Here is a 13,066-nt window from a genome sequence, read left to right as displayed (position 1 = left end):
TGTTCTTTATCTGATGCGAGGATCTAAGGACAAGGTGTTGTGTTGCTGTAAAGCCCCTTGAGGCTAATTTGTGATATTGGGCTACACAAATAAAACTGACTTGACTTAACAGATAAAGTGACACAACAGGAACAGATAACACAATGACAGTCCAGGTGTAAAGACAGACCTGGTGGTCTTCATGTTTCAGGAGGCTAGAGAGAGACTCCACACATGTCTCCAGAGAAGAGTCCTGAGGCTCCATCTTGCTGCAGAGACGGGAGACCACGGCCATGGCTGAGTGGAGCGTGTCTTTATGGACCAGGTGACCGCTGTCCCGGATGAAACTCAGAACACAGTTCAGACCACCGGCCTCAAACACAGCACCAGACTCCCTGGTGCATATCAGCTCCAACACCTACGGAGGAAAGCAAATTATAAAGAAAGAAAGAAAAATGGGTTAATAATCTTGTACTTCGTATTCAAGCATCCAACTCGCAGGACCTACATCCCCAAGGGCCAGACATCCAGTTTAACACTCAGATTAACAACTCGAAAACACACAATCCTGAGGCAGTACATCAACACAGATGTACTTTTTGGGGTTTTCTCTTTCCTTCGGTGTGTTATGTAGCTGGGACTTGCATGTAAAATGTCTGCACCGTTACAGAGCTCCATGCCAAAGGGAACCAGTTTCTCCGACAGGAAACGCCACCCTTGAACTGCCTGAAACGCCTCATTTGTAGTCCGGCTTTTTCTTCCATTAATTATCCACGTCCCCGTTTCCCCAGCCCACAGCAGTGCAACACAAAGACAAAAATGCATATCCAAAAACTACAAGAACACACATATCCAAACTTGTATGTATGTAACACAATTTCATCATGCCCGCCGACCGGCTAGTTTGGCTCACCCTCAAACACCGTACACCAGAGGCGAGAAGCCGGGTATAGTGAAAGCCAGTGTCGTGCGAAGGTACATAGACAACGACAAACGACGACGACGACGACAACAACAACACACAAAACACCCCACAGGAGAACAAGGCAGACAAATCACAGGTTCCACTGATTTTATAATGGAAATTTGTTTCATGAGATTTAAACCATCCATCAACAGGGAAAATAAAAGCCCCTTGTCTACGAGACCGGCCAGCTCCCAGCAGGGTCCGTGAGAGTGACTGGCTGGCTGGTTGCCAGTTTGTGGAACTTTCCAACTCCGAAAAAGTCGGAGCAAATTTTCTATTTGCCATCAACTTCTGTAAAACTTTAAACAGTCAAAATCTACACTGTTGATTGTTTGCCTCAAAAATTCTCAGAAGTGGCGTCCGGGTAGCACAGCGTTCTATTCTGTTGCCTACCAACATGGGGATCACCAGTTCGAATCCCTGTGCTGCCTCCGGCTTGGTCGGGCACCCCTACAGACACAATTGGCAGTGTCTGCGTGTGGGAAGCTGAATGTGGGTATGTGTCCTGGTCGCTGCACTAGCGCCTCCTCTGGTCAGTCGGGGCGCCTGTTTGGGGGGGGGGGGAACTGGGGTAAAATAGCGTGATGCTCCCACATGCTATGTATATCCCTGGCAAAATTCCTCACTGTCAGGTGAAACGAAGCTGCTGGTGACTCCACATGTATCAGAGGAGGCATGTGGTAGTCTGCAGCCCTCCCCAGATCAGCAGAGGGGGTGGAGCAGAGACCGGGACAGCTCAGAAGAGTGGGGTGATTGGCCAAGTACAATTGGGAAGGAAAAAAAAAAAACGTGTCAGAAGTGAATTTAATGACGAAATAGCATACTAAATTGTAAAAAAAACCAAAAAACAAAAACAAAACCACAACTTAATCTTTTCCTCCAAATGATCTAAGCAGTTCACCAATCATGGAGGGGTGTTAAAGAGACCGGAACCCAAAACTGCCCGTATCAGGCTGAGTGAGCACATGGTGCTGCACACACAGCCTGTGCGGCTGTAACTGGGTGCCTTTGGACCATAAAAAAATTCAAATGTTTCTAAACAGTCCATGAAAATTAATCTATTAAACCGGGAAGCAGCATAACATGAATATATTAAACTGGGAAATGGCATAACGTGAATATATTAAACCGGGAAACGGCATAACGTCAATATATTAAAACCGGAAAACGGCATAACATGAATATATTAAACCAGGAAGCAGCATAACATGAATATATTAAACCGGGAAACGGCATAACATGAATATTTTAAAACCGGAAAGCGGCATAACATGAATATATTAAACCGGGAAACGGCATAACATGAATATATTAAACCGGGAAGCAGCATAACATGAATATATTAAACCAGGAAGTAGCATAACAAGAATATATTAAACTAGGAAACAGCATAACATGAATATATTAAACTGGGAAGTAGCATAACATGAATATATTAAACCAGGAAACAGCATAACATGAATATATTAAACTGGGAAGTAGCATAACAAGAATATATTAAACCAGGAAGCAGCATAACATGAATATATTAAACTAGGAAACAGCATAACATGAATATATTAAACTGGGAAGTAGCATAACATGAATATATTAAACCAGGAAACAGCATAACATGAATATATTAAACTGGGAAGTAGCATAACATGAATATATTAAACCAGGAAACAGCATAACATGGGCTCTTAAACACACCAGAGATGGAAAGTGTTCAAGACAATCTAGAACTATCCAAACCATCTTTTAAATTTTTTGGTTTGAATGGCTGTTGTCTTGTCAGACTTTGCCAAGAAAAATGATAGGGTGCATAGTGTTTTCCATCTTCATCACAGTAGCCATATGAGGAAGACGAAGGCAGGTAATGTATAGTTTGAAGAGGAGGGGAAGTTGTTTTGTCCAACAAGCAGATATGCCATAATAAGCTCGTAGAAGTCCTTTTCCAACAGAGAGTACAACGTTCATTCATTCATTATCCAAACCGCTTATCCTTACTCAGGGTCGCGGGGATACTGCATGGAGCCTATCCCAGCAGTCATTGGGCAGAAGGCGGGGGGACACCCTGAACAAGCCGCCAGTCCATCACAGGGCCGATACACAGACACATTCACACCTACGGACAATATAGTATAGCCAATTCACCTGACCTACATGTCTTTGGACTTTGGGAGCAAACCGGAGCACCCGGAGGAAACCCACACAGACATGGAGAGAACATGCAAACTCCACACAGAGGATGACACGGGACAACCCCCAGGGTTGGACTACCCCAGGGCTTGAATCCAGGACCTTCTTGCTGTGAGGCAGCCGCGCTAACCAGCAACCCGCAACTAAATTGTCCCTAGGTATGAATGTGTGTGTGTATGTCGGCCCTGTGTGATGGCCTGGTGGCCTGTCCAGTGTATCTCCCCGCCTGCAGCCCAATGACTGCTGGGATAGGCTCCAGCATCCCCGCAACCCTGAGAGCAGGATAAGTGGCTCGGATTCGGGTAATGGATGGATGGATTATTATTAGTAAATTTAGAACCTGTAGCAGTGGTAGGTAAAAGCAGCAGTGGTAATAGTTATATTCTACATGAATTAATTAGAGTCCTGGACTGACACTGACGAGGAGAGGTGGAACAGAAGACTGGAGAGAGACAGAACGGGAGCCAGACGCCATTCTAAAAGAAGAGAGCGAGGCAGTGGCTCCAGCACCAGAGCTGTACCAGCCCGTATGGCGTGTACAGAAAGCCATTAAATAAACCTTGTGTTCCCGCTTAAACAGTGTCATCTTTTCCACCCAAACCCCCTCCGCTGACAACAGCCGTGTCACATATGAGTTAAAATATCCGAAATATAAAGTAAAAAAAAAAAGAAGCTGTAACTTAGAGATGGAGCGGAACATACCTTCACACACTGTTCTGCCAGGTCGCGGCTGGTTCTGTTGTTGAGTTCTACAACCACCAACCGGTTACACAGGGCCTTGATGGCTCCATCCACTCCCACAATCCTCCTGGTGCACTCAGCTGACACATCCAGGTAGTAAGTGATGGCACGGGCTGTGACCTCCAACACGTTGTCAGGAGCACTTTCATCCAGGAAGATCTTACAAAGAGCTGGGAGGAAGGTACGAGGGGGACAGCTGGACAAGAGAATAGAGAAAACTCGCTATTATTCTCAGGCAAAAACAAGATTTTTTTTTTTTTGTGGACACAAACTTAACTGCGTCCAGATGAACTGATTCAACTTCCTGAGATTTCTATACCTGGATTGTTGAGCATGCATCAAGACAAAAAGGACAGAAAAGAATAATCCATCAATCTATTTCTCTTTCTATTCATCTACAGCTCCTATCTATCATCTATCTCTTGGTTCATCTAACTACATCCTTCTATCCATCCATCTATCCATTTATTCATCATCTTTCATCCATCCCTTTTCATGTCTATCCCGCACCAAGGACCCACTGTTGATAGAGTCATGAGAGATGGTACTGGAATAGGTCCATGACCAGATGTGGGTCTGAAATGCTCAATATGTTACCAGACAACTAGATGTTTAGAACAGAATAGGACCTACATGTGATGGATGGTTACCTGTGAAAAAGTCTACCAAATGTTCTAACTTACCAGACACTGACACGGTTTAGTGCAAGTAAAACTGGATGCGGCGTTTGGCGAGGGGAAGACTTACGTCTCGAAGCAGCGGTCAACGTTGTCTGACATGAGCAGTAACATGCAGAGCTGCTCCAGAGCGATCAGCTGCATGTCCCTCTCGTCACCCTGCCCCATCTGGAGCCACTCCAGCAGGGTGTCTGGGTCCACGTCTGCCATGATGGCTAGCCTGAATCCATTGGGAAAGAACAATGCCCATCTTACAAACAACTTCACACACACCTCTTCTCCCTCCCTGCAGTCAGACAGCCATCCCTGAATGAAATAGGGATGGCATGAGTACTCAAGTACTCATTAAGAACCGTATTATTCTAAAATAGTTGGTGTACTTGCACTAAATACATGTATTCATATATGTGTAGTACATCAAAATATCAATAAGTACATCAAAATATCAATAAATACTAAAATATAAATAAAATGCCATTTCTATAGACAGCTGTTAAATAAATGTTAATTTCAACACAACTATTAGTAGTTACGATTCTGGCACGTCACACCGCTCACACACAACAGTGACCCGACGGGCGGGGTGATGTGTGGAGGTATTTTGGACAAAATAATGGCTGAGGGCTAGGCAGCTGTTTAATATCATTTAGCATCTATCAGAGGTATTGTGTATCGTGTAGAGATGCACCAATTGCAATTTTCTCAGCCAATTCTAATTTCTGATTTTTTAAAAGTCTGACACCCCCCCCCCCCCCCCCCCGGAGCATTATAATGACAGTATATGCAAACATTTTGTGACTTTCTTTATTGGAAGTTTTAACTATGTTCATAATAAAATGTGGACTATTAAATAACTTTGACATTTTCTCCAAAACTGCACCAGGTTACAAGACTTTCTCTCACTCAAATAAATCTCACAATAAAAAAATGCTCCAGGGGTCCAGGTAGTGTGGCAGTCTATTCCGTTGCCTACCAACAGGGGGATCACCAGTTCGAATCCCCGTGTTACCTCCGGCTTGGTGGGGCGTTCCTACAGACACAATTGGCCGTGTCTGCGGGTGGGAAGCCGGATGTGGGTATGTGTCCTGGTCGCTGCACTAGCACCTACTCTGGTCAGTCAGGGCACCTGTTAAGGGGGGAGGGGGAAATGGGGGGGGGAACAGCGTGATCCTCCCACGCGCTACGTCCCCCTGGTGAAACTCCTCAATTTCAGGTGAAAAGAAGCGGCAGGCGACCCCACATGTATCGGAGGAGGCATGTGGCAGTCTGCAGCCCTCCCTGGATCAGCGGAGGGGGTGCAGCAGTGACCGGGACAGCTCGGAGGAGTGGGGTAGTTGGACATGTACAATTGGGGAGGAAAAAAACGGGGGGCTTTTTTTTTTTTTTTGCAGCCTTTGTGATTTGAAAATTGTGTTCTATTACGTTGTGATGCTGGTTTGAATTCGATCAATTGCTCAGCCCTACCATATACCCATTCAGAACACCAACAGTGACATCGGAGAGCAGCTCTCTATCCTGTCATAACCTGAGCTCTTACCTGGTTCCCCGTTGGCTGCCTGGTCTGGCTCAGTGCCCAATCACTGCTCACAAAGCCGACACTGTTTGGGATTCATCCAACCAACCGGACGGAGGGAGGAAACAGGGATAGGAAGCAGTTTCTTAATCTCAACTGTCGCTAAGATTTCTGGGACATGAAGTCTCTTCACCTGTAGATAGATAGATAGATAGAGAGAGAGACACTGACATAAACTGTATAAAATAATGGACGTAGACACCGTGCCGTCACCCATTAGTTTGTGGACTACCGTTTTGAAGCCTCGAGTTTGGCATTTCCTGTTGCCATCTTTGGTTTTTGAAACTGGAGGTGACCATATTTGGACCAGAGGGTGAAGCTGAGAAGGAGCCAGGGGTGGAGCTGACTGAGAAACCGAAGCCACTATGCTCGCCAATAACCTCGCTGGCAACCTGACTACCTGGCTCCGCCATGCGAAGTCACATTCCAAATTTATTACACGCTAAGACAACAGGACCAACTCGAAATGGCTGCTTCACATCAACAATATTAGTGTGACTAAGAGATATGCCTGTGATGGCCTGGCGGCCTGTCCAGTGTGTCTCCCCACCTGCCGCCCAATGACTGCTGGGATAGGCTCCAGCATCCCCGCGACCCTGAGAGCAGGATAAGCGGTCTGGATAATGGATGAATAAGAGATTTGCTGAAAAAAATACATTTTTTACACGGATAGATTATCAACCGGACAACACCATAAAACAAGTTCACGGCTATTTAAATGTACACAGTGCCATGGACCAGGTCTTGACCCAACTGTCACTCAAAGCAGACACATCCTTAATTATGCATAACTTTAAGCCTTAACAGCAAGAAGGTCCTGGGTTCGAGCCCCAGGCATAGTCCAACCTTGGGGATCGTCTCAGGTCGTCCTCTGTGTGGAGTTTGTATGTTCTCCCCGTGTCTGCACCGATTTCCTCCCACAGTCCAAAGACATGTAGGTCAGGTGAATTGGCCGTACTAAATTGTCCCTGAGTGAGTGTGTGTGTGTGTGTGTGTGTGTGTGTGTGTGTGTGTGTGTGTGTGTGTGTGTGGGCCCTGTGATGGCCTGGCGGCCTGTTCAGGGTGTCTCCCTGCCTGCTGCCCAATGACTGCTGGGATAGGCTCCAGCATCCCGCGACCCTGATTGGGATAAGCAGCTTGGCTAATGGATGGATGGATTAACAGGTCAGTATATAAAAGTGCACCCCCTGTACCCTTGTCATGAATGGGGAAATTAGCAAGAGACCAAAACTGTTTTTGCACCAGGCTGTAAGCATGTTAATTTCTGCCATGAAGTTGGCCATTGTAACATGGGAACTGACTGGCTTTTGGAGCCAGGCTCAAGTGGCCATTTGAGGAACTGCAGTTTTTGGCACTTCTGCATTGGCCTCATTTTTTCAGGCCCAGACATTGCCACTTTGATACAGAGAGAGAAAGAACTTCTACATTATCACCATACAACTGGCAACATGCAATACTCTAGTTTTCCAACTTCCCTGACTGGTCTGCTCTAGACATTCTGAGACCGCCATTAAGGGTAAACTAAGACGGGCCTCCAGGTGGTGTGGGAGTCTATTCCGTTGCCTACCAACACAGGGATCGCCAATTTGAGTCCCCATGTTACCTCTGTCTTGGTCGGGCATCCCTACAGACACAATTGGCCATGTCTGCGGGTGGGAAGCTGGATGTGGGTATATGTCCTGGTCGCTACACGAGCACCTCTTCTGGTCAGTCGGGGAGCATGGGGAACTGGGGGAAATGGCGTGATCCTCCCACATGCTACATCCCCCTGGTGAAACTCCTCACTGTCAGGTGAAAAGAAGCGGCTGGAGACTTGACATGTATCGGCGGAGACACGTGGTAGTCTGTAGCCCTCCCCCGGATCAGCAGAGGGGGTGGAACAGTGAGTGACCGGGATGGCTCGGAAGAGTGGTGTAATTGGACGGATACAAGGAGGAGAAAAAAGGAGGAAAAATCCACAAAAAAAAAAGAAAAAAAAAAGAGTAAACTAAGACATGCCAACATTTTTTTTCCATGACACAAAAAGATTGTATTAAGGAGAGTTTCTCGCTCCTAAGGCTCCTCTGTGATATCTCAAAAGCCAAATCCGAAAGCCTAAACTGGGCTACATCTAATAAAAACTCCAGCCTTTGGTTTGACAGGCTGGGAGGTGCAGACACAGAAAATGACATCAAAGCTCCCACAAACCAACTGTCTGCTGCAAACAGCACAACCCAGTGTGGTTATGCAAAGCTGAACATCTTGATCTCAAGAACCTGTGCACAGTCAACTGACTGTTGTCAACTGACTGTTGTCAACTGACTGTTGTCAACTGACTGTTGTCAACTGACTGTTGTCAACTGGACAGAATGAAAGTAAGCAAAAAGGGCCAGCCACAGCATACCCTCCAGGCTATGTAGGACAAGTCAGAGACAATCATTATTTAGTAATGTAGCATAAACAGTTCTTAGTGGTGATGAGAACAATAATGCAGTGACGTGGTTTGGATAAAGATTCAGTGTACAGACCTGCTACCTCCAAAATACAACACAATGGCACCAACCACTGTATTCTCATACAATACCTGCTAGACAAACACTACCTATCTAGAGCACCATACACACACTGCCATTAAAGACACTAATTTCAGCCCTCAAACCTCATGCCTCAACCCCCACCAAATCTAATTCCATCCCTGATCCAATCCTCTATCCCTAAAATAAGACATCCTTTGTGAGAAATGCCACATATGACTTACTGAGTTGTGTTCTGATGAGCAGAGTAAAACTGTGAAGCGGCGTTAAACCAAGTGGCAACCTCCAGGGCTGAAAAACGAAGCCAACGCGCAAGTGCAAAAAAACTGCAATTCCTCAAATGGCCACTTCAGGCTGGCTCCAAAAGCGAGCCACTCCCCGTAGATCCCACGTTAAAATAGTCAGCTTCACAGCAGCAATAAACATGCTTACAGCCTGGTACAAAAAAAGGTTTTGGTCTCTACTGCCAATTTCCCCATTCATAACCAAGTGTACAGGGGGTGACTTTTTATATAACTCACCCATCTGAAATATATTAAGGCTTAAAGTTATGCATAATTAAGGATGTGGCCGCTATGAGTGACAGGTAGTTCAAGACCTGGTTGCAAAGCGTATTCATGGCACAGTGTACATTTAAATAGCCATGAACTTGTTGTGGGTGTTGATTATCTCCATGTAAACTATTTTTTTCAGCAAATCTCTTAGTTACACTAATGCCCCTTTTCCACTGCATGGTACTGGCTCAACTTGACTCGCAGAGTGTTGTTTTCCACTACCGTAACAGTACCCCCTCAGTGTAGCTGGTCTGCATTGATTTTGGTACCTGCTCCAGTTTTTTTGGAACCTCGACAAAGGTGGTACCAGAAAAGTGGCGACAGTTACCAAAAGGCCCATACTTTCCAGTAATGGAAAACGAAAAAGCCGAGTCGAGTTGAGCCGGTACCATGTAGTGGAAAAGGGGCATTAGTGTCCTCGGCTTCTCAATCAGATCCGCCCCTGGCTTCTCCCCAGCGCCACCCTCTCATCCAAACATGGTCAAGTCTAGTAAAAAAAAACAAAAAAAACAAGATGGTGACAGGAAAATGCCAAACTCGGTGCTTCAAAACAGTAGTCCACAAACCAATGGGTGACGTCATGCTGTCTACGTCCATTATTTTATAGTCTATGAGTTAAACGTGACAAAAACACTCACAAGCTTCAGGAGACAGAGTTTCATAGAGCTGAGCCAGTTGGTAAGGAGGGTGCCATGCTGGGAGCTCTGTAGGCCCAGCTAAGTTAATTAGGTCCAATTTGAGGCCGGCTGGCTGGCTTGGCCAGTCTTCCTATCTGTTTTGTGTGAGCCCTGCTCGGCTATTAACAGGCCTGAGGGAGACAGATCCTCTTATCAACAGATTAATCACAAACTGCCAGAGAGCATTCTGCCTCTGCACCAGCACGAGCTGCTTCACCAGAGGAAAGACTCATGGCCAGCCTGCCTCTCAGGGCTTGTCTTTCACCAGCAGCCTCTGGAAAGGTGTCCCATGTCTACCTTCTGAGTCCAAATTCAGGTCAGGGACCAGCAGTGGCATAAACAATATTTTTCAAGACCTGAATCTGACCTCCCCACCCTTCTGTGTGTGAGAGCAGCGGTATCATTTCCCAATCACAATCAAGACGCAAGTGACACCATTTTCTCTGGCGGATGTAAACTTTCTCCAACATAGACAAACGTGTCATGGCCACTTTTCAACCAACGCGCCTTACGGTTCAGTGGGTACCGGTTTTATTATTATGAAAGAAGCAACATGTGCACTGACGAGAGAAGGTCAGAAAGCATTAAAGAACTTAAACTAAAGCTTATACAATGTTAGAAACTAGGCCAAGGAAGCCCGAATATATGGAAACTGGAACATCAGACAATTCTTCTACCTGACAAAACAACTGTCCCCCGGTTTCATCATGTTGCAGTGACACAAGGGCACTGGTCATTACGTCAGCACATAAACTACTGTGACCAGTATGGGTGATGGCTGACCCGCTGCCTTCCTCAGCCAGCAGTTATGTAGAGAAGAAAGGCTTGGCGACTTAGTGAGGAAAAGTGAACGCCAGCTTTAGAACTCTGCGTTCATGTACAGTGTGACATTCGGGTTTTGAGAGTTGCCTCGAAAACAGTGTTTCTATTGTTTCACGCCAGCATTTTAATTTCGAGTCCTACAATTTAAAGGTCTCGTTCTTAAAAAAACCCTGCAGAAAGAGGCTCTGTTAAATAAGGACCAATTGGTTATCTGGTTATAAAAGGCTGGTTATATATAAAGTTTACCGTCGTAGGTTTAATAGTTCTAGTGGTTGATCAACTTGTGAAAGTACTGGTTGGCTAGCTATTAGCTGGACATACTGGTTATGTAGTGACAGTGGTTGGTTAAGTAGTGACAGTGGTTGGTTAAGTAGTCACAGTGGTTGGTTATGTAGTGACAGTGGTTGGTTAAGTGGTGACAGTGGTTGGTTAAGTGGTGACAGTGGTTGGTTAAGTAGTGACAGTGGTTGGTTATGTAGTCACAGTGGTTGGTTAAGTAGTTACAGTGGCTGGTTATGTAGTGACAGTGGCTGGTTATGTAGTCACAGTGGTTGGTTAAGTAGTTACAGTGGCTGGTTATGTAGTGACAGTGGCTGGTTATGTAGTCACAGTGGTTGGTTAAGTAGTCACAGTAGTTGGTTAAGTAGTCACAGTGGTCGGTTAAGTAGTCACAGTGGTCGGTTATGTAGTGACTGTGGTCGGTTATGTAGTGACAGTGGTCGGTTATGTAGTGACAGTGGTTGGTTATGTAGTGACAGTGGTTGGTTAAGTAGTGACAGTGGTTGGTTATGTAGTGACAGTGGTTGGTTAAGTAGTGACAGTGGTTGGTCAACTAGTGACAGTGATTGGTTAAGTAGTTACAGTGGCTGGTTATGTAGTGACAGTGGCTGGTTATGTAGTCACAGTGGCTGGTTAAGTAGTGACAGTGGTTGGTTATGTAGTGACAGTGGTTGGTTATGTAGTCACAGTGGTTGGTTATGTAGTGACAGCTGACTTTTCAGGCTAACGTAGTGCTGACAGGGACCTGGTGGGCAACCTGTATCTTGTACAGTATATATATATACACATGTATGTATATATATACACACACACACACACACACACACACACACCACAGTTAATCAGCAAAAAACAAAACACACACACACACATACATACATATCACCGTTAATCGGCATAAAACAAAGAGCTGAAGTGTGACGAAACTGTCTGTTAGTTTGCCATCCACCGCAGCCGAAAATAGAGCAAAACAGAAGCAACGCCTGGCGAAATAACGCTAACTAATGCTAGCCGGCTAAGCTAGCCGGGGTTAGCGCCGGTAGCTAACAATGTCCACCGTGGTCTCAGCCCCCGGATAAAAAGGAGCGATTTAATGAGCAGCCGGGTGGGAAACACAGCATCCCGGGGAGGGCGGCGGGGGGGTTGTTTCGGTGTCAACTGAACACCACCCTGGCGTTAGGTGGTGTTAAGTTATCCCTGGCCTGAGACCCCCCCCCACCGAACGCGAACCGCGCGGCTCGAGTTCCAGGAGCCTCCGAGGCCGCGCCGCGTCCGTCGGCCTCCCGGCGCAGGAGAGTCCGGCGGGTCGGCCCGCCCCCCCGACAAACACTCACCGTTCTTCAGCGAAGCGACGAGGAGAGCCGGAATACAGGCCGCTAGATCCGACGGGGCGAAAAGCGTCGTCGCTGGTGCTGACGGGGGACACTACTGCGTTCCCATGCCTTTTAAACGGCAGGAAAAGGTCAAAGTGGAGGCGGCGCAGTAAACAGACGGGAGTGAAATGGAGAACTGGGCTGTCAATCACCAGGCACGCAGCGCCATGCGGCGGACGACAGGGGGCGTTACCGACCGCACTGAACAGACGCTTAATACATCACCTGTGTGTATCCATCCGCAGAATGGAAGAAAATGAAAGAGGGGACAGACAGGACAGCAAAGACAAATAGGACGGTGAAGACAGACAGGACAGCAAAGACAAATAGGACAGCAAAGACAGACAGGACAGCAAAGACAAATAGGACGGTGAAGACAGACAGGACAGCAAAGACAAATAGGACAGCAAAAATAGACAGGACAGCAAAGACAAATAGGACGGTGAAGACAGACAGGACAGCAAAAATAGACAGGACAGCAAAGACAAATAGGACGGTGAAGACAGACAGGGCAGTAAAGACAGACAGGACAGCAAAGATAGACAGGGCAGTAAAGACAGACAGGACAGCAAAGATAGACAGGAAAGCAAAGACAGACAGGACAGTAAAGACAGACAGGACAGCAAAGACAGACAGGACAGCAAAGATAGACAGGACAGCAAAGACAGACAGGACAGCAAAGATAGACAGGGCAGTAAAGATAGACAGGACAGCAAAGACAGACAGGACA

General features: G+C 46.3%; 1 protein-coding gene across 4 annotated transcripts in view; it reads right to left on the bottom strand.

Annotated features, from left to right (window-relative positions):
- hectd1 (HECT domain containing 1) overlaps positions 1-12,477 on the bottom strand; it is a 66,681-nt gene extending 54,204 nt beyond the window's left edge. For all 4 annotated transcript variants that reach the window (XM_056295262.1, XM_056295263.1, XM_056295265.1 and 1 more), the window contains exons 1-5: positions 12,298-12,477; positions 6,083-6,251; positions 4,616-4,765; positions 3,830-4,064; positions 170-397 (exon numbers count right to left, since the gene is read on the bottom strand). In XM_056295262.1, coding sequence (XP_056151237.1) covers positions 170-397; positions 3,830-4,064; positions 4,616-4,755 — 603 coding nt within the window. In that variant the 5' untranslated portion in view covers positions 4,756-4,765; positions 6,083-6,251; positions 12,298-12,477. The remainder of the gene's footprint in view (positions 1-169; positions 398-3,829; positions 4,065-4,615; positions 4,766-6,082; positions 6,252-12,297) is intronic.
- Positions 12,478-13,066: the final 589 nt, after the last annotated feature.

This window comes from Lampris incognitus, chromosome 16 (assembly GCF_029633865.1).
Source record: "Lampris incognitus isolate fLamInc1 chromosome 16, fLamInc1.hap2, whole genome shotgun sequence".
In the NCBI taxonomy this organism is placed as follows: Eukaryota; Metazoa; Chordata; class Actinopteri; order Lampriformes; family Lampridae; genus Lampris; species Lampris incognitus.
Note: the sequence above shows the minus strand (reverse complement) of the source record. Positions and strands in the feature narration are given on the sequence as shown.